Genomic DNA, 22743 nt, shown 5'->3' with positions numbered 1-22743 from the left:
ATAATTAGTAGTAGTAATAGGTGAATTCCCTAGAATGTAACAAAAATTAATATTTGATCACTTAATTAATGCAATTATTGTTAACTGTTCCGTGCGGGCCCTTAATTATAGTAATAAACTTGGAAGAAGCGACATTTTAACGATTCTGAGGTAAGTTAATAAATTAATGTCGGTACGTCCATCCGCGGGTAAAAGTACTTAAGCGACTGTCTAGTTAGCAATTTGTCAAATCGAGAAAATTCAAAAACAGATCGTCTAAGAGCCAGCGGCCGCCGGCCATTTGTAATTTTATAAAAACTAAGTTTCTCTGCACATTTGCAGAAAGACTTACTTTAATAAGCTATAAAAATGATTTTGACGTCTAGGAACATGAGATTGACGTTGTGGAAGTGGAAATCTTTATCTAGCAAAAGGATCTTGGCTAGATAAGAGTAAAACTAACTTGTTCAAGCTTAGGTGATGCAGCACAGGATACAAGTCTCGGTGCAAGCGCAGCTGATGTAACGCGCGATCTACGAACTCGCAGAAGCAATCAGCCAACCAGCGCTCTTCGTCGCGCGACGCCGTGCCGCTTGAGTCCCCGCTTCCGCCGCCGCTCATCGCTTCACACGCACACCACGCCTTCTCCAACTCAGTCAGCAGTTTGAACATGTATCTAAATTCAAATTATTTCATTTACAGACACGAACATAAATCGAAAATTTTGGAGTCGGATGGAATTCGAATACGCAACATGTCAAGTAGGAGCGAGCGTGTTAACCATTACAACACAATTGACTAGGGCTACCGGGTGGAATCCCGACTTAGTCAGAATATTTCGATCTATCTTCTCTTTGAACACATCACAACATTGTTATTTGAATAATTTTACCACCTTTTTGTATTTTATGTGTTCTCGCAAATAAATTGATTTGATTTGGTTTTCCTAAGCACGGGTAAGTGATATAAATACAATATATGAGGAGAAATTATTTAAGTACTCGTAATACAGAAATTAACATAAGTACCTAAAGATGAGATGTTTCAAATCCAAAAATGGGACTATGGTACATAACTTCATACATATATAAACAGCATATACACGTCCCACTGTTGGGCACAGGCCTCCCTTCAATCAATCGGAGGGGGTATGGAGCATACTACACCACGCTGCTCCACTGCGGGTTGGTGGAGGTGTATTTAGGGCTCATAACCGGGACCAACAGCTTAACGCGCCCTACGAAGTACGGAATCATCTTACTTTTTCGGACAATCAGGTGGTTCATGCCTGCAATGTTCTTACCAAACAAAGGACAGTCTCACAAACTGATTTCGACAATGTCTCCATCGGGAAATGAACCCGGAAATTCAAATCGTGAGCGTAACGCTCTAACCACTACACCACAGAAGCTGATAAACTGAGTATGTTAAATTGGATCATTAAAGGGACTGTGTTAAAGTGGATCATTTCATGCTTGCAGCTAAGTCTAACTGAGTTACGTGGTTAAGTAGTATACTAAGTCAATTTATACTACAAATTAGGAAATGAAAGTATATTAGTAGTAGGACGTGTAGGTATAATACGAGTATACTTTGTCGTTAATATATAATAATCTTTTCCAGTGTTACTTTACTTCCATCATAAACTTTGATCTTCACGTAGTTTACAAAACACAGAGTGCTGTTTACAAGACGTGGTGTACCATCGAGCTCTGGGATTAAGAGTTACTAACAGTACAGTGTAAGTTGTAGTGCAGTGCACCTCGATTCTAGAGGTAGTTCTTTAAGTACTTACCAAGAGAAGCGTTAAAGAAAATTGATTGTTGTTGATATGCTCGTCAAAGAGATAAAGTTTCTAACCAGATTATTATAATCACAGTTTGATTCACTATCAGTCAAGGGTATTGTTTGCGCCTAGCATAAATTTCATAGCAAAGTCTCACAAGAACGTGTTGATTAATATTAGTTTAAGTAATATTTTTATTTTGAATTGTAAGGTAGATCATTCTTTTTTCACTTTTTCGTTCGGCTTTGTCTCGCACACACTATCTGTACGTCGTAATTTATATAATCCAAAATTATACCAAATCGAAGACATTATCGAGTTTCATTGAAGAAATTCCATTCTTGGGCTTAAACAAGAAGTTTTTGGCGACCGTGACAGGACAACTAACAAAAGAAGAACTACAAAATATTTCTACACACGAAATACAACGTGTCACATACCCATTACGCAGTTACTCGTTTCAAGAAACATCTAGAAGAAGAAGATTGGGTATACTGGGTTAAGCAAAGACAGCGTGCATTCCTAGACAACGAGTCAGCTAAAGATCGTGCTGGATCATCGCGCAGTGTCGTCATGTCACCAAGTTAAGTGCCATTCCTTTGTTCTCTTCCATACCTTCTAAAATTACTTACCTATCTAAATCCATTCCTACTACCTAATTCCATTCACATTCATCTAAATTTATAATACGCCGTTTCCACTTGTGCAATTTCTATATTTTTCGTGTAAAGTATATTAGTAAAATACCTATCTACACTTTGATTTCTTTATAATTATTATATTTAAATATTATTCACGTTCAATCTCGAATAATTAACGTCACAATAGGATATTTCATATCGCAATTTCAAGTGGATTTGCCGAACAATTCCAGGAATTGCGTCGCATTCTTCTCAGCCTCCGTGCGCTTATCAGTGAAGTACCGTTATCGCCGGCATCAGCTGTGCGGTGCGGACTACGCGGCTGCCTACCCTGTGTGCCGCCGAAAGGAGGAGCGTGAGACTATTTTGAATTTTATTCCTATTTTAACTAAACTCAAACTTTGTAGATTTTATTAAATTTTCGTCAAATAAGTGCATTGTATATCTTGTAAACGATAACTAAATTACCTTTTTCTGATTTATAGTACATTATTACATATTTTAAAATATAAATTCATTAAAATGTCATATGAAGGTGGTGAAAAATCTACCCTCTCTTTAAAAGATATATTGGCACGACGCAGCTCCATCAAGGGACAAATAACGAAGTTTAAAAACTATATAGATAAAATAAAGAAGTCACTTGCGCTGTCTAACACGGAGCTAGCTGAATTATCTTTAAAACTTAATAAATTTGAAGGGTTATCTACAAAGTTTGATGATTTGCAAACTGAGATCGAGGTGTTAAATGCTCAAAATATACAAGTGGAGCTTGATGAACGTGAACGCATTGAACATGATATTATTCAAAATATAGCTATAGCTAAGACTTTAATACAAAAATACAACCAAGCAGTTGATGATGATCACAGTAAACGACGACCATCCATGTCCAATGCGGACAACGATCATCAAAAAGTGAGTTTTAAATTGCCACAGATTCAAGTTTCGAAATTTGACGGATCTTACTTCCGTTGGTTGGAATTTCGGGATACATTTTTAAGCCTAGTACACAACAATGGTAACATTGCAGACATTCATAAATTTCATTATTTATTATCGTATCTCGAAGGTGACGCGGCACGCATCATATCAAATCTTGAGGTTTCCTCGTCTAATTACAAGGAAGCTTGGAAACTGCTTCGCGAGCGGTACGATAATAAAAGAATACTTATTAGTCATCATTTAGATTCATTATTTAATATTCAAACGTTAACCCGTGAGTCTGATAGGTCTTTACGATTCTTAGTCGACCATGTCACTAAAAATCTACGTGCGCTGTCTAGTCTCGGTCAACCTACAGGCCAGTGGGATTTATTAATCATCTATATGTTGTCAGCTAAATTGGATAATCGTACCATCGTGAAGTGGGAAGAATATCGTAACACCTTAAACGATGTTCCAAGCTTGGAACAATTTAAGAAATTTTTGATTGATCGTGCTGATGTTTTAGAATCACTTAATCGTAACAAATTTGTTAACAACAATAACAATGCTCCCAAACAACAGTTTAATCCGCGTCCCTTGCAACCAACAAGCAAATTCCAATCGAATCAAAATAATATTTATAATAAACCAAGTCAATTTCAAAATACTAAAACTTTTGCTACTACAACCCAACCACAACAATATCAATCAAAGTCGTTTCTATGTGTAGTATGTAACGGAAATCATAGAATATATGATTGTCCCACATTCAAATTAAAATCCATACCAGACAAGATGTCATGCGTATCACAGTATAAACTATGTGTGAACTGTCTTCGGCAAGGACATCCTGTTAGTGAGTGTCGCATGGGCCCTTGCCGTCAATGTAATCAGAGACACAACACTCTCTTGCATAATCCAAAGGTTTCAGTAAATTGCAATATTGATGAAAATCAAAATGAAGCCGTCGTAGCGTTTTCACAACAAAGATCAAATCATGTGGTTTTGTCTACCGCCATGATAAATGTTTGCAACCCGCTAAATAATAAGGCAGAAAGGGTTCGAGCACTCTTGGATAGCGGTAGCCAATCTTCCTTCATAACAAAATCTCTGCAACAAAAATTGATGTTAAAATGCAATCCAATAGATACATTAAATGTAATTGGAATTGGTAACAACTGTTGTACTAAAGTCATGGAAAGTTGTGTTACTCAATTTCAATCCCTGCAAAATACTTACAATGTCACATTATCTTGCTATGTTCTTGAGGATCTGACAGGAGATCTACCAAAGGCTCCAATAGATACTCAGAACTTGAATATACCCGAAAGTATAATATTAGCCGATCCTAAATTCAATGAACCTGCTCCGATTGAAGTGTTAATTGGAGCAGATATATTTTGGGATATCCTGGGTAGTGAAAAACGCTCCCTAGGGCCCAACAACCCTAAATTGCAAAATTCAAAGCTTGGCTGGATAATTGCCGGTCCTATAATTTCTAAATATACAAATAATCATAAAGTTCATTGCAATCATACCACTATTTCAAAACCCGGTATTGACCAAATGCTTACTAAATTCTGGGAGCTTGAAGATCTTCCACAAAAGAAGATATTGAGTTCCAACGACATGTTATGCGAAAAACACTTTCTAAATAATACCATTCGCCTAAGCGATGGCAGGTTTTGTGTGAAGTTGCCCCTAAAGGACTCGCCTGACTGCCTTGGTAATTCTTACATACAAGCTAAAAAACGACTGCTAAATATGGAAAAACGATTTCGCAAAAATCCACAATTAAAATCACAATATTCAGAATTTATTCGTGAATATGCAGACTTGGGACATCTGTCTGAGTCTCCTGTTCCTATTCCAAATACATCATATTTTTTATGCCATCATGCCGTTTTTAAAGATGATAGCGAGTCTACTAAAATCAGAGTGGTATTTGATGGGTCGGCTCCCACTACGTCTGGCTACTCTGTCAATGACATCTTAATGAAAGGCCCTAATATGCAAGACTCTCTCTTTTCCATTCTGCTCAGGGCACGTCAATACAAATACATATTGACCGGTGACATAGCTAAAATGTACCGTCAAGTTGCAGTCGACGAAAGTAACCGTGACCTGCAGTTGATTTTATGGAGAGACGATGAGTCGCAGCCTATCAAGACTCTGCGACTGAGTACTGTCACTTACGGTACCGCAAGTGCCAGTTACTTGAGCACGAGATGTCTTTGGCAGGTGGGGGAGGAGTGTGAGGACGAACTGATCAAAACCATAATCCAGAAGGATTTTTACGTTGACGATCTAATAACCGGTTCTGATGATGCAAATGAACTCCAGTACATTCAAAATTCAATTTCTAATGCTCTAAATTCCGCTTGTTTCCCTCTGCGAAAATACAAAACTAATTTACCTACACTTTTTCAAAACTCAGACATTAATACAAAGGAAAAACTCACTCTCAGTGAGTCATCAAATACTCTAGGACTAGGATGGGATCCATCGAATGATAAATTTCATTTTCCTGTCAAAATATCTGTCCTTCAAAATGACGAAATCACTAAAAGGTCTATAATGTCACATTCATTTCGTATATTCGATCCTCTCGGTTTATTGAGCCCCTGCATAATTCAGTCAAAAATATTGCTACAAAAGATATGGATGAAAGGTATTGATTGGGACCAGGCTGTACCTGAAGACATAAAGGCAAAATGGAATGAAATTGCTAGTAATTTTCCCTTGCTTTCAGAACTTCAAATTCCTCGTAGAGTTGTATGCGATTCATCAAAATCAATAGAGCTTCATTCCTTCAGTGATGCCTCACAGTCGGCCTACGGAGCCTGTATTTATATGCGATCATTGAATGAGAATGACGAGGTAACAGTAAGATTACTTTGCGCGAAATCAAAGGTCGCGCCTCTAAAACCCAATACCATACCTCGTCTAGAGCTTTGCGCAGCTCTACTAGCAGCAAAACTATGCAAAACTGTTATCGACTCTATCAGGTACACTCCTACACGCATCGTACATTGGTGTGATTCTAACATCGTACTATGTTGGATTAAAGGTGATCCTAGTAAACTAAAAACATTTGTAGCTAACCGAATAGGTGAAATAATAGAAATGACTGATAGGGCATCCTGGCGTTATGTCCCAACTGATGCAAATCCTGCTGATTTGATTTCGAGAGGCGCTAATGCTTCTCAGCTTTGTAATAATGCATTATGGTGGACAGGTCCTGCCTACCTCCGTTGTAGCGAAGCTAGGTGGCCTTTACTAAATAAAACAGAAAATATCGATTTACCTGAAATAAAGGCTAATACCGTTATAACCACACCTGAAGCTAAATTTGACTTTACTAAATATTCCAAATTTTCTAAACTACAAAGAATATTTGCTTATATTTTACGATTTTTACATAATTCTAAATCAGTAAATTATAACAACAAGCTTACTGGAATCTTAACTGTGGACGAATTGAACAATTCATTTCACTTTATTTGTCGTGTATCACAAAAACAATCTTTTATTTCAGACTACAGAAAAATGCAGGAAAACAAGCAATTAGAATCAAAATGTAAACTATTATGCTTGTCGCCATTCATGGATACTAATACCAATCTAATTAGAGTCGGTGGAAGGATAGGTACTTCTAATTATCCATTCAATAAGCGACATCCTATTCTACTGGATTCTTCTCACCACGTATCTAAGCTCTACTTTGAACGCGAACACATACGGAATCTTCATGCCGGCCCACAATTATTATTATCCATTATTCGAGAATCAGTATGGCCTATCAACGGTAGAAAGTTAGCACGACGTATTGTCAAAAATTGTGTCACTTGTACACGTGTTCGCGGCCAAACTTTATATCCTAAAATGGGAAATTTACCTGCCTATCGTGTTTCCGTTGACTACCCTTTTAAATCGGTAGGTGTTGACTACGCGGGCCCCTTCTTTATTCTAAATCGTAAGGGGCGCGGAGCAAAATTATTGAAATGCTATTTATGTTTGTTTGTTTGTCTGCGTTTCAAATGCGTTCATTTAGAGGCTGTCAGCGACCTTACCAAGGAAGCCTATATTATGACGCTACGTAGATTTGTTGCCCGTCGAGGAAAACCAACGGAGATATATTCCGACAACGGCCGAAACTTCGTTGCCGCTGCTAAAGACATTACTAAATTCCTAAATGATAATCAACAATCTTTATCTGAGTTTGCATCGGAGGAAGGAATAAAATTTAATTTTATACCAGCTTATGCCCCTCATTTCGGTGGCATATGGGAAGCCGGAGTAAAATCGGCTAAATACCACATTAAACGTGTTATGGGAAATACCCATTTAACCTTTGAAGAACTATGTACATTATTCGCACAAGTGGAGGCAATTCTAAACAGCCGTCCATTGTGTCCTATGTCATCATCCCCTAACGACTTCCTTTCCCTCTCCCCAGGGCACTTCATCATAGGAAGACCGCTGAATGCGTTACCAGCTCCCAGCCTAGAGGAAAGCAAGGAAAACAATTTGCAAAGATACGCTCGCCTTGAACAAATAAGGCAAGTTTTCTGGCGGAGATGGCAGAGGGAGTATATATCTGAATTACAGTCACGCACGAAATGGAGGGCTGATACTACAAGACTAAATGTTGGAGACCTGGTGCTGCTGCATGAAGACAATGTGCCACCACTAAATTGGCGCCTTGGACGTGTATCTAGACTCTTCCCCGGACCAGACGGCATCTCTAGAGTGGCAGACATAAACACTATAAGAGGCAGCGTGCGTCGCCCACTGGTCCGCCTGTGTCCCCTGCCCACTGCTGGTGAAGCCCAAGCTTGAAAGTCTACGCCTTTCAACGGGGGGAAGATATGTTTGCGCCTAGCATAAATTTCATAGCAAAGTCTCACAAGAACGTGTTGATTAATATTAGTTTAAGTAATATTTTTATTTTGAATTGTAAGGTAGATCATTCTTTTTTCACTTTTTCGTTCGGCTTTGTCTCGCACACACTATCTGTACGTCGTAATTTATATAATCCAAAATTATACCAAATCGAAGACATTATCGAGTTTCATTGAAGAAATTCCATTCTTGGGCTTAAACAGGTATCATTTACATAGATAGGGGAATAGACTTTGTTTTACTAAATAGTTTTGTTGGTACTTCGTTGGAAATGTTAGAACTAGATAAACGTAATGTACTTAACTTACTTTGGGTCGACGGGAGCGTCGCTATTAAGTCGGCAGGCGGCGGCGAATCGTGCGATGGCAGCTTGTAATGAGCTCAAATCCCCCTACACAAAAGGTTGCTATGATGAATATATGAAGAAGCTTGAGTCCTGCCGCTACATAACAGATCTAAATAAATATAGGCCTTTGGGAAAATAAAATGAAATTTTTAATTTTGTTTTTAAACTTCAGGACGAAATTGTGATGAAAATAGCGGATGGTTAGCTCCATATTCACAACAGATCAAGATAAATATTATTTAATAATGATTACCAACTTCAATCAAATCTTTGTAGGACAGTTTTTAATTTCGACTTGACTTACTGTAGGTAGATTTGCCTCGCATGACAAAAATTAAATACTTGGCTGGGGAAATTGAGAGCGCTGAGGGCTTTCACTCTGTAGATTTAAGATACTAGGCCCAAAAAAAAAAACAAAAAACCGGGCCAAAGGGTGCCCATGTGGGCGCAAACCATGGCCCAGAGCGTCGTCGAAGACGCGCTGAAGGCTACATCACTTCATACATTTCTTTTTTTCTACTTCATACATTCTATGTAGAATTAACAGGTGGGCGCAAATATTGGCTTAAGGCGTCATCTGAAAGGATTACATTTAAGAGGATCGGTAACTAGTGGGCCGATAGCGATACGTGCTGAAAAAAGGGAAACATCGAGCAGTCGATACCGGGGTAAAAGTTTAAGTAACCCTACCTGCACAGCGTGTTGATGCAGCAGAGTCTGCGCGGCGCCGCACAGCTCGCCCTCCCACGCGGCGCTGGTGTTCTCGGCCTCCGCACCAGCCGCCGCTGCTGCCGCCGCCTGCGACGCTGCAGTCTCCAGCTCATGAGCTAGCAGCACGCCGAACAAGCGCTCATGTTGACGCACCTTTATTAATTGAAAACGCATTGAGAGAACCATGATTGTAACTTATACGCTAGGTATAAGTTAAACTTAACTTAACTTAAATACATACTGACGTTCTCCTTATTAATCAGAGGAGCAACCGACCTTAGTCTTCCACATACATACATAAGATCACGCCCATTTCCCATTGGGGGAAGCAGGGCACCAAACGCAAGATTTTCGCTTTTACCACTCTCATCAAAATCTTAGGTACATATAAGTATACTTGCCGGTTTATTATTAGTTTTAATTTATTCGTTTAAAGTACTTACTCTCTAGTCCTCCACGTGTCTTTTAATATAATTGTAACTATTAGAGACCTAGCAATAGACGATCAATCTGCTCAGTTCCCGTTCCTCGGATTCGATTACCTGCTATTACGAAGGTACTTACTAGCTAGGTAGGTTCCATATGTTTTCTCGATGATAATCCTCTAGGCCCTCGACAATACACTAATATTGTGATTTAAAAAATAAAAGTTGATATCATACTCCATTACAATACAATCGAAATTAATTTATGTACTTATTCAAAAAAAGAGAAAAAGTAAGTAAAGTCAAAGTAATAAAATTTGGATATGGAGACTTGTGAAGCGAAAAAAGTGCCATAGGGATGAATTGGATTTATTGTATCAGTAATCGCAATTTCGCTTCACTCACTCGTTCACTTGATTACCCCGAACTATAGGAGAAGATGTCCACTGAATACGTTATCGACATGCTCTGAATTACTATATAAAAACAACCTCTTTAGAAAAGGTCACTTCAATCATGATAATAATACTCCTTTTAAAGCAATTAACGGCCTCCATGATCCAGTGGTTGAGCGTTGGGCTCACGATCCGGAGGTCCCGGGTTCGAATCCCGGTAAGACGATCCATGCTTCGGAAGGCACGTTAAGCCGTTGGTCCCGGTTACTACTTACTGTTGTAAGTATGTAGTCGTTACATGAGTCATGTCAGGGGCCTTTGGCGGCTCAATAGTAACCCTGACACCAGAAGAATTAAAGCATGTGGCTAAACCACACCCTCTAATCAATACGAGACAATTGACATCTAAGTAAAGCTAACTAATGGAACTTGCAAGAAAGACTGAGAGCAAATGAGTGAGAAGATCGATGACCCAACGACTTTCAATCTTAATTTAAAGTTTACGCGATGTTTAGCCCTTTTGATTGAACCTTTGCTCTTTCGACCTCGTTTGTTTAAGCTTGCAGAAGAGGATTTCGTATCTAATTTACGCGAAAGATAACAAAATAACCCATCAACGTTAGTTTAGGACAATGACCGTAATTAAGAGGGATTTATGCTTGATATGGAGAGTCACGGTAACGCCTTATTGATGAACTTTGAAATGAGTCGAACTTATTTTTTTTTGTTGCTTTTTTTCCTTTAAAGTAGGAATTGAAAGCCTGTAGTTAGGTATGTAACTAAATATCTACTCGTATCTATGCGCGTCGATATTTAAGTCCTCTTTTGAATGACATAACCCGCAAATCTAGCTTATGCTCAGCACAATGTTCAATATACGTGTTAATATTCGTTGGAGCGAGACATCGACACGTTATGTATTATGTTTCCAGCTTGTTATTGCTTGCCGCGCTGATAAATTGATATCGCTTATAGTCTGTTAAGCAAATAAACAAGCCAATATTATACGTTTCGAAATAACAAGGCTGCTGGCGGCGGCCGCGGCGTGGCGCATTCGACCGTTCTACCGATTGAACCCCACTGCGTCAGCCCTGTCCGACAAAGGACTAATATCACGCTGGAAAAAGTCAATAAAGTGTTTTATGTAAGGTGCAACAGCTCTTAGTAGTTTGCACCAATATTAGTTCATCTCACTACAAATACATAAAACTTTTTATTTACAATTACACGTTTAAGTACTACAAAACTATAAAGGCATTGACTTATCATTAACCCTGTCAACGATATTAATAACGCGTCGCAGACTGGAATGAGATAAAATGTTTCAACTAAATCACACCATATGTAATATGAATAAATGCCGAGTGCGTTCAAATGGTATAGTGCCTCGGTTTCCCTTTCCGCGTATTCTCTGCGGTTTGTAGTATGCGTAATATACAAGTATAACACACAATAATACCTATTCAATTATTGTATTTTTTCAGATATAGGTTCGTTTTAACTCTAAATAAAAAAACATTCGTATTGAAGTCTTTTTACGTGTAAAAATACCTTCAGGTTAGGTAAGTAGACCCCGAAATACAAAATTTTAATAATTTTAAAATTTTAACATGAATATACCTGTCGATAGTCGTAATTATGTATCCCTGTAGGGAAGTGTATCGCCTAACTCTGTACGTGCGAGCGAGACAGACGCACCTTATGTTTTACCTCTATAGACGTAAATCGGGGTTGGGTTAATCAAGCTCGTATCAGTGCGGGGCAGAGAGTGTCCCTTCTACACGTTGTAATATTGTTTATTCTATGACCACGATTCGGCGGGATTTTGAAGTACAAGTGTTCTTACCTGTTGATAGTTGTCGTCATCATGTCGGCCGGCCTCACGAGCCGACAGCCACAGCCGCAGTCGTATGCGTCCCTGCACCGACGACCGCTGCGAGCGCGCCTCCAACTTGTACCACGCTTCCACGCCAGTCGACGGGATCTCGCGCAGTGGGATGTTCACGCAACCTACGACATTATAAGTTGTTATTATTATAGACTTCACCATCCCTATAGTACTTAATAATAACGAAGAACCATGACTAAATATCGACCATATGATGTGTCACAATCGATACAGGTCCATAACAATTTGAGTCAATTTTCGAATTCGACTAAGTACACATAAAACGCTAATCGGTTCCTGATTTGAACATCGATATTCTAGAATGGCTACGAAATATGTTACGGTTGTTCATAAAAGTGTTCGCGTAGAAACTGGCTTTAAAATAGAATTCAAATTTTCTGGTTAAACTTATAGATAAGTGAATAATTATAATAATTACGAAGTTATCCACAAGTTCCAACAACTCCAACTTCACTTCTTCTTCCTCAACTAATTAATTTTCAAGAGTCAACTACTTAAATAGAAAAGTACAACTTACATCAGAGGAGAATTTCGTTTCTTTACTGAGTCTTTATTTAAAAGTAGGTATTTAGTCACCACATAGTAGAAAGATGACCAGAGAAAGGTGACCAGTGACTAATGGTCGTCACCCATCGTTATTAGGAAATCATTTGGAACGATAACATACATACATAAACTCACGCCTATTTCCCACCGGAATAAGCAGATACTATATAATTCCATTTGCTTCGATCCTGACACATTTCTCTTGCTTCCTCCACATTCATCAAACGCTTCATACACGCACGCCGGTTCAGAGTAGATCGTACTAAACCTTTTCTAAGGACATCTCCAATTTGATCAATGTAAGTCCTTCTAGGTCTTCCTCTGCCGGCCCTACCATCAACTTTCGCTTTATATACCGCTTTCGCAATTCTATAATCCTTTGTCCGCTCTACGTCTCCAAACCAACCTAACATTCCCTTTTCAATGTTAGTCACTATAATATCATCTTGTACACCACATCTCTGTCTTATCACACTGTTTCTCTCTCTCAGACGACGCCCTGAGCCGAGGTTCGCGCCCAACTGGGCACCCTCAGGCCTGTTGTCTTAAACGTTGTACCGGGTGAGAGCCTGCAGCGCTCCCCATTTGTCCGGCCAAGTAGTTAATGCCATCTGCGGCAAATCTACAATAAGTCACGTCAAAAAAAAAACTGTTTCTCACTCTATCACTCAACTTAACACAGCAGATGCTACGCAAAGACCGCATTTCTACGGTATTAATCCTACTTTCACGAACGATAAGCGGCAAAGAAGTGACTTATTCTACGTTTTATTCGTCCTTGACAATGCATGAGACGAATCTGTTTGTCGCCTTGACCTTGAGCTGAATCCTCACGAAACAGGTAAAAATGCACATTCCCTATTCGTACTGGTAGATTTAAAATCGTATTTCTTCAACATTTTCCCGGAAATTCAGTAGGCATATTTTCATTCTTTTTAAACGAACTTCACAAAAAGTTGGACTACCTTTGATTTGAACGTTACGAATGAATCCGAGAAAAAAGTCGTTATGACAGCTTTTATTTTTTCGATAGCAATTAAATTCATAAAGAAAAACTTATATTGAAATATAATGAGAAAAAGAAAGGTAATCTTTATATAGAAACGAGGCAGTTTTGTAATGGACATCTAAAAATATTTTTATTTATTACAAGTAGCGTTTGCATTGGCCACAATACCCGATTATTGAGAGTAAGTGATTATGTGGTCTACAGTTTCACGCTTACTAACAAATGTGCCGTTTGACCTCTAGGGGTCACGTGTAGGGCATCGAGGGTAAACCTATTTTTGACGGCTTGCGTGTGATGTTTTCGTAGAACAGATACTAATTAAGGCTTGGAGTAGACTACTTGGAGTAGAAGTGGAGTTTATAGTATTCCCGGTTACTACCGTACGTCGCGGCTTATCGGATTACCTCTACACGGCACTGCACTTCGTGCGAGTAAGTGCTTGTAAAAAGCTCAGGAAGATATAATAAAACATATAACGTGTTGTACAACTACGTGCCTGTATTCATTTTAATTTGTATTAAAATTTAATTGGGTTTCGTAATATACACAGACTTCCCGGAGGAATTTCGCAATATCGACGCTTGCATTCACAGCTTGGTGCGCAATCATGTATCCGTGAGCCGTATATTTCCCAGGTGCGTGGATTCGTGCCCCACGTCGTCGGTGCGTCGCTGAATCATTTCCACTTCGCATAAAATCAAATATACATACCGCTGACGCGGCTTCTAAATAAATATTGAATTTGCGCTTTCGTCCATCAATCTTGTTACATCCAATTTTTCGACGCGAACTCACATTTTATGATATCACCCGCTGTGAATTCAGAGTGACAGTGCCGTAAAAAGGCTTACATGGATTATTTTCAGCGGAAGGGATTTAAGAGTCCTGTAGCGGATGCTCCGAAGGCTGATGTCGCGGCTTTGACACAATGATCCCTTTTAAATCCGACTTTTCGATGTCATTGTTTCATATAAAGTTAGTTACAAATAGCCCAGTTCAATCGGATTTTCTACTATCGGATTTCAGGAAATCGATGAGCTACTCGTATGTGAGTGAATGTTTACAAACTACAACATTAAACAAGCCCGGCACTCCGACACGTATCACCTATCGGGTGAAACACAGACGATCTGCGTGTGCAAGCCAATCTACTGTGGACTTTATGTCGGTGGGATTTTGTATCAAAATTAAATATCGTTCTGCGTTAACATGCGAGTGAAAATTGAATCTTTGATTTGACTAACACCGCCGCTGACAGCCACAGTAACTAAAACTCCGTTGAACTCTACCTCGCTGAGCCTTTGCTGGGAAAGTTTCAGCTCGGCAGTCAACAAACACCAAATAATCCACATAGATACTCGTAAGTACTCATATCTCACAAACACTCCAGCGTTAATAGATAAATTACGTAATGTGGTTGTGACACACAACTTTCCTGAGCTTATGAACTCACATTAAAGCAAACAGAATGTTTCAATGAAAACACTCGGTACCTAATTGTTATGTTTATGGGATCAATGGAAGGGAAATTTAAATATTTCTGAAGGCTACATTATTTGCATACTCTATTTAGGTGTGTTTATTTATTTTGTCATTGAACAAAAGTGAGTCAAGTAAATTTCTGTCATTGTAATATTATATCTACACTTGTAAACATAAAACTTTGCGTTGTAAAATCAATGTTACCAAACATCAAAAATACGTACTTGGTAACATTCACACACCCCCTTAAGTACATTCAAAGGGATGACAATGACAACGCAACATTACGAAACATGATCTTGACATTTCCATTTGCCATTTGTCAGAAGCACCTGCCCCGGTTGTCGACCAACGTATGAGAGTGGCAAGTTGATCGCGTGTGGCCCTAGGGTGCCCTAGGGAGCCGCGTACAATGCTCGCAACGAAGCGCTTGCTCTCGACAACAAAACAAACCCGCTTTTGTTCCGTCCCCGTCCTTAACATTTTCGTGAACATACCTCTGTGCACTCCGACCGATATTTAGGAAACAATCGAATGAAAGCACTGTTGTAAACGTACGAATTCGCATTGAGTGATCGAAAATATTAGGAGATCGACGGTATTAAGTATGTAATGTTGTGTTCTCGCAAATAAATTGATTTGATTTGATTGATGCCCATCCACATACAACGACTTACATCGTAGCGTCACGGGTTTGAATCCCAGCTCGATGTCTAAATCATTGAATTTGCCTTTATAAATTATAATTTAAGTTTGGATCGTATATTGACATTAAATTGGGGAAGACTAAGAAGAGTTTACATGGAACAGATTAAAGAAAAGGTTAACGTCGTGTCTTATAGGGAAGTCAATGAATTGGCCTTTGATAGACTGGAATGGAAAGTGACTCATGGAGCAATGAGTCATGTACGGACAGTCCAGCCTACTTACAATCATGCTCAGGATACTGTTGGGGCTGGCGCGGATCCTACGAGTCAGTGATGTGCATCGTTTACGCATTGTGGTGTAGAAGCAGTCGACCCGCGCCTCAACGAACATCCCTGACGCGCTTGAACGCCGCGGCAGCCCCATCAGTACCCTGAACGCGTTGTTATATTGAACGCGCAGCGCGCTGTATGGTTTCTGCATGAAAGTAGCCCACAGGCCGCTTGTATAGAAGATATAGACTATACTATACACTTCTGTCTGCCCCTTCGGGGCGTGATGCTACGTTGACAACGATGCGTATTACATAATATGGTGATAAAATCTATAAGGCCTAAGAAGAAAACTTTTGGTTACTTCCACCGCTTATAACCTAGTCTCTCGTGCTAGAGACAAAGCGACAATAATGCCACGGGGAACACATTTTTTGTTTTTGTTCTTCATTACATAATACCTGTTACATACACATGTAAACATGTAAAATACCGATATTGAGTCACAACCCACCCACGAGGCTTGAGGACAGGCCAAATCGATTCAGTCAGCTTATTAATGTTTAATCGAAAATGCAACAGAGCCTTGAGGAAAATACATAGTTATTTCATAAGAAGTGACTAGCAATTTGTTCAGTTTACAATGAGAGGGTAAGAGAATTACAAATGAGGCGGGCCACCTGTCGTATGCACATGCATGAGTTGATATACTCAGGTATCCAGCTAGGAAAGTTCATAATTACTTATCGATTATGTGTCTGCAACCTAGATTTTAACGTAGATACCAATCTACGTGATTTTTATGGCTGCGACTTGATGTAAAAGCTTTTGCCTTTTAACCTTATTATTTCATTAGTGATAGTGACAGCCGGTCACCTTCATGGTTTGATCATTTTATACTGAAATGTTCAACGTTTTATGTAAAGTGCTGCGACCGCGACATGTTCATTCGTTTTATCGCCACTGTGTGTAATACAAATTCAATATTTATATTCAGTAGGTAACGTAGTTACACTTTGAATCGTAATTTTTTACATACTTAACGAACATTTCTGCTACTGCAGCTTCTTCCCAATATTTGACATAGGAGCTTAATATTACTGAAACTTTTAAGAAAAAAATACCTGGATAGACCAAAACCCAGGGAAAGACAGAAATGGGGTACTTTCAGGGACGATCTAAAGCACTTGCCACGTGGGGTTAGGCAGAAGAGATAGATCTCTTTTAAAGATAAACCCACCCCGTATTATTAAAAAAAAACTGTCTATAATGTGTATAATACATAATAAAAGAATCTCGTAATAATCGCAGTTCACGTCGACGACCACTTTTAAAGATTCACTGGCGCACTTTATCGCGTATCGACCCGTTAAAAATAGTTTACTATGAAAAAGTTGTTATTTTGTTAGAAACTCACCGAGGAAGTCATCCTGGCTGCCCTGTCTTGCGCTCTGGCACACCTGCTTGAAGAATCGTCCGAGGCCGCGCACGCCGCGCACCTCGTTGAGCCGCGACACCGCGTCCAGCACCGAGCTCTCGTCGTCGTGGTCCCAGATGTCTAGGTGCAGCACATCCGACGATATATCGTCGATGTCGCTGAGACACATGTACCACGGGTCAAAAAGCATCTATGACAAGACAAATAGCAACACAGGCCCACGCACGGGCCATAAATCAGAACCGAGAACACGCCACCAGCGTAATTTTTACGCTGTCATTGAGGGTCTCTCTAGGCTACATTCCTCAAAAACAATATAGGTGGCGCTGTACATAATTTCCTTCGTTTAACCTTCTCATTTCATGGATAACAGACATATGCATCTTGTACCTTTGTTTTTGGGTATAAATGATGACCCTTGTTATTATATTACCTATACACAAGCACAACACATCTTCCACCCATTATTATTCTGATCAAAATAAAGAGAAATAATCAAATCAAATCAAATATACTTTATTGCACAGAACTAGAATTTCAACAATCAGACATAACACATGATAAATAATAATAATATAGGTAGCAACGAAAAATATTCTATACATAATGTGATCAAGCAACAATTATTTTGATTTTTTTGCTTGTGCCAGTACGGTCACGAGCATTAATAGGTATGTATACACTTTGGTACCATGTCACATTAACTTTTTTGACAAATTGAACTGTAAGTCTCACTAAATGTCAAATATGTTAGTGCGACAGAGTCCTAAAGTGGGTACATTTTATTGCTCTTGACTGTACATTGTATTTTGGAACAATTATATAAATACCCGAGTAATGAGAAAATAGGTAATTATCACGTTAAAGCTGTACAACGTCATCTATATTTATTTATTTATTTATTTATCTAATAATTACAACTATAAGTTACCATACAGGCATATGCCCAAGGCGGTAACTTAGACACATACTTTAATATAAACTTAAATTATTATTTCAATATTTACAATATTATACTTATATACCTAGATACTAAACTTATCAAATATGTTACCTATTATCACATACAATTTTAATTATAGCCTCTGCGAACTTCGCCAATGAACAATTGAACAGGTCTATTTCCTTGGCAACCTCATTTAATATATTTAGAGCGGTGGTAACGGGATCGGGATAATCGGGATATTGTTTTTGGTAAACGTAGCCTGGAAAGTGCCTCCTTGCTTCGACGACCGAAACCCAAAAATCCCGCTTCCTGAATACAGCGTTTCTTAATTACGTTATTATTAGCCTATTTGAACCAATTTGCATTTAATTTCCACTGGACTTGTCTAATATACATAATGACAGTTTGATAATGAGATAGAAGCCGTTTAGTATAAGATGAGCTACGCTGTTGTAAGCCACTGGTGTACACAGTCGTTATTTATTTGTCCTAGCTTGTTACGTGTAACTGGTCTTGCCTTCGGAAGAAAAATATCGAGTTTATTGAACCGCTCATCAAACGTTACTACCCACTATGGTAACCCGCAGCCTTTACCATCCCATTACCAGGCTTAAGTCTCTCTTTTTTTTTTATTTATTCAAAGTAATAATAAACATTTTACAATCAAAAAACGGTGTCTCATAAACCTATAGACAGATTAAACTCTTCATCAAAGCATACATCAATACGGGGAACGTATTCGCTATATCAAGGTCAGACCATAACTAATTAGTCAAACATAAATAATCAATCAATACGAGTAAAGACCATAGATTCGACGGCGTGTCGAGTAAAAGTTGTATGTAATCTGTATTTTACTAGGTTTTGATTGTATGCAGAAGAATGTCAATAAACGTTCATGTATGGTAAAATTTTCAGATTTTTTTAGGAGTGGGCCGGTCATGTTTTCAGAATGCAACATGATAGGTGGGCAAAAGCTATCACGGAATGAACACCTCTTGGACGCAGAGGCAGAGGCAGACCCAGGAAGCGATGGAAAAGCGACCTGGATGCGTTTGAGACGGACTGGAGAGAGATCGCTCAGGACAGGAAGACGTAGAAAATGAGAGGGGAGGCCTTTGCACAGCAGTGGGAAAATCAAGGCTAGTAAAAAAAAATAAAGAAGCCTATAGGCCATCTGATAGACGTACTATATAAAATTCGACCATTTTTTTCAGTTGGTCAGCCTAAATAGGTAGTGTTGAGCTTCCAAATTAAGATCGATATCTAGTCCATTCCGCTTCAATGTCCAAAGAATAAAGTGTAGTACAATAGAAAGTTACACGCTTGTTATCCTCGACATTATTGTATTACGGTACACTAGGACGGTAACTAACTAGAGGCCAACATGTACCCAGCTGACAAAGTTTCCTCGCTCCGCAAAATACAACAAGTTTCAAATATCCTTAGGCGATGACATCTAGTCTCGTGAAGTTTTCCATTTTCCGAGGGCTCCCTTTATCCGCGCGCTTATAAAGTATGCAATCTCTTGACTCAGAATTTAGTTCAATATTTATTTGTTATTTGAAAGATAAATTCTTTGTTTCGTGTGTTGAGTGGGTTAGGAACAGAATTGTAAATCATCTACGCTGCGTATACATACTCCTCATGGCGCGATGGCGGCGTAAGATTCAATTTAGAGATCCTGTCGTTGGAGATAGATGGAGATATTTTATGTAAATATTGGCTGAAAAGTTGTTGCTCTTCCTAATATTCTACTGATTCTCTAATGCCGAAATTGGCCCTACTCAATTTCCCAATCAGTATTCTCGCATGTTTTGTATGTACTTAATATAATTTTGTATGTCCAGGCAAACATATTATTAACATCAAAAATGTATATGGTCGTCCATACTAATATTATAAATGCGAAAGTGTGTGTCTGTCTGTTTGTTTGTCCATTTTTCACGGCAAAACGGACCGACGAATTGACGTGATTTTTTAACTGGACGTAGTTGAAGGGATGGAGAGTAACATACGAGTAGGCTGCTTTTGGTCTCTTTCTAACCCCCCATTTCCTTAAAATGGTTGAAATGAAGTTTGTATGGAGTATTCCGCAATTTTCAAGATATATAAAGCTAAAAATTGGTATGCTGACTAAATGTGACTAACAAAAAAATCTTGCATAATTTGTTATATGGGACTTTTCGCAGTTTTCAAGGTAGGAAGCTAAACGTTGGTATTAAGAAAGTGGAACCGTGTTACCCCTAATTTAACGCGAGGAAAGCCGCGGGCAATAGCTAGTTTAAAATAATGCAAAACTTTGGTGTGAATTTATTATCTTAAAATGTAAGTAGGTACTTTAAAATCCATTTAATACTTTACTTACAAAATTGTTATCGCTTAAATTTTCATTAACATTGAACGTGAAAGGGCGCTGTAGGTTGCCGGCACTTTTTACTCAATTAATAATTTACACATAATTTTTCCTTATTGAAACGATCATAACATTATAAAGATTTTCAAAGAACGTTTTCCTTTTGCAATTATAGGCTAACCTGATTTCTACATATTCTCAATCTAGTTTTCAAATTTTTTTCACCAAAATTTTGAACCGAGAGACCTGTTTTGTGTGTTTTGTTGTTGTTTCACATGGACAGGATCGCAGGACTCGGTGGTGTAATGGTTAATATGCTCGTCCCGGATTGACAAGAACTGCGGGTTCAAGTCCCGTCCGAGTCAGATTATTTCGATTTTCATTTCGTGGTTTTGCGGCGTTCCGATTTGACAGATTTTGTGTCTTTTTAAAAATAAACAGTTATTCTTTTTTGTTATTATATCGCTACCTAGCCGAATAACCACTCCTTCAGTATCCAAGTTACGGACTATGAAAAACCAATTTGGGAGTGTATGTGTAACCGCAAATACGACACGCGTAGCTATACCGTGACTAGACAGACGTCCCTTATGACTATTATCATCGAATCCAATAGGTACACATATCATATCCAAGCCGCTTGTATATATACTTAAACATCAAATCGAAGATTTAACAGCCTTTTTAAATAAAAATGCTTCGACAAATATCCTATAGTCGGGTATCTAGGTTATAATAATAAATTTCATTTTGGGGACAGTAAATCTACCAAAGCGAACGACTTCGGTGAGAGTGTGTAGTCGTGCGGTAAGCAACAGAGGTATTATGGGTATTATCCGTCGGGGCGCTTCAAGCACAGAAACCACGCTAGCGACTTTCACGTCCAGAATCAATCTACCTGTGTAGGGTGAAGGGTTACTTACAATTTGAAAGTCTCGTTCCATTTCGGTGAGAGTGTGTGTGGTCGGACGCTTGTCGCGCGGATATATCGCGCGGGGAGGCGGCCGAGGCTGTCGCGCTGCTGTCGCCCGTCACGGCGCTTGAAGCTGAGCCGGAACCCGTGCTTGCGACCCTCGTCCTCGGAGGCCCGCGGGGATGCCGGCAGCGATGCCGGCTGGATGCCCAACATGCAGTACGGGTCACTGAATCCTAATAAATATTACAATTATAGTTTAGTAATGTTGTCTACTCGACTTTCAACTCAATCTCACCTGACGGGTGCGGTTTAAAGTGGAGCAAAATACGTAACTTAGGTAACTTAGTAGTGACCGTTTTAGATGGAATATTTGTATAGTATAGTAGTAGAATGAACGCGGAACTACATATACCTACTATATGATTGTCATGAACCTCGCAATAACCTGAATCCCACCTTGGAATAGTTTCTCCAGGCATAGTAGTAGACGTAGACGTATGAAACTTTTTTACTGTCGTATTGGAACGCTTGTAAAGAAATCAGGAACAATCTCATCTTCGAGCCTCAACGGTGAGTCTCGATGGGATGAAATTTTATGATTAGAGAGAGAATATAGTTTTTCTCAACATAATATTAAATTCCATAGTCTCTGCTTACCCGGTGTGAAATAGGCGTATGTTTATATATGTGTGTAATATTAAATTAATAATTACCGAAGTCCTTTATGCAGGCGCTTGTCAGCATTTCGCTGTTAAATACCATATTCAATAAATTTAAGTTAATATTAAAACTTTTAATGATAATAAAGTTAAAATAATTTAAGTCAAATAATGAAAATTATAGAGCTGGGCACGCTTTCTTATTAAGATAATTTTGTCAGTTGGTTGTAGTGAATGGCGTGCGAGATGGACGCCATTATCAGCAAAAGTTTCCCGACGATGTTTGGCTTTTCCGTTCCTATCATGTGTTGCTAAATTGTATAAAGCTATACATATAATGTTGCTAATTGCTATATTGCTAGTTTTGTATTGTGCATCTATAGCATCAATATGAGCCATATCAGGGGCCTTTGGCGGCTCAATAGTAACCCTGCCACCAGGGTTTATGTG

General features: G+C 38.8%; 1 protein-coding gene across 1 annotated transcript in view; it reads right to left on the bottom strand.

The window, feature by feature from the left end:
- Nucleotides 1–22743, bottom strand: part of LOC126372669 (BAI1-associated protein 3) — a 76406-nt gene that overhangs the window by 26191 nt on the left and 27472 nt on the right. The window contains exons 6-11 of the mRNA XM_050018518.1: nucleotides 21642–21867; nucleotides 17396–17574; nucleotides 11962–12125; nucleotides 9275–9448; nucleotides 8547–8629; nucleotides 443–655 (exon numbers count right to left, since the gene is read on the bottom strand). Of these exons, the coding sequence (XP_049874475.1) occupies nucleotides 443–655; nucleotides 8547–8629; nucleotides 9275–9448; nucleotides 11962–12125; nucleotides 17396–17574; nucleotides 21642–21867 (1039 nt within the window). The remainder of the gene's footprint in view (nucleotides 1–442; nucleotides 656–8546; nucleotides 8630–9274; nucleotides 9449–11961; nucleotides 12126–17395; nucleotides 17575–21641; nucleotides 21868–22743) is intronic.

This window comes from Pectinophora gossypiella, chromosome 14 (genome assembly GCF_024362695.1).
Source record: "Pectinophora gossypiella chromosome 14, ilPecGoss1.1, whole genome shotgun sequence".
Lineage (NCBI taxonomy): Eukaryota > Metazoa > Arthropoda > Insecta > Lepidoptera > Gelechiidae > Pectinophora > Pectinophora gossypiella.
The sequence above is the reverse complement of the archived record's forward strand: the minus strand, read 5'-3'. Positions and strand labels throughout refer to the sequence as shown.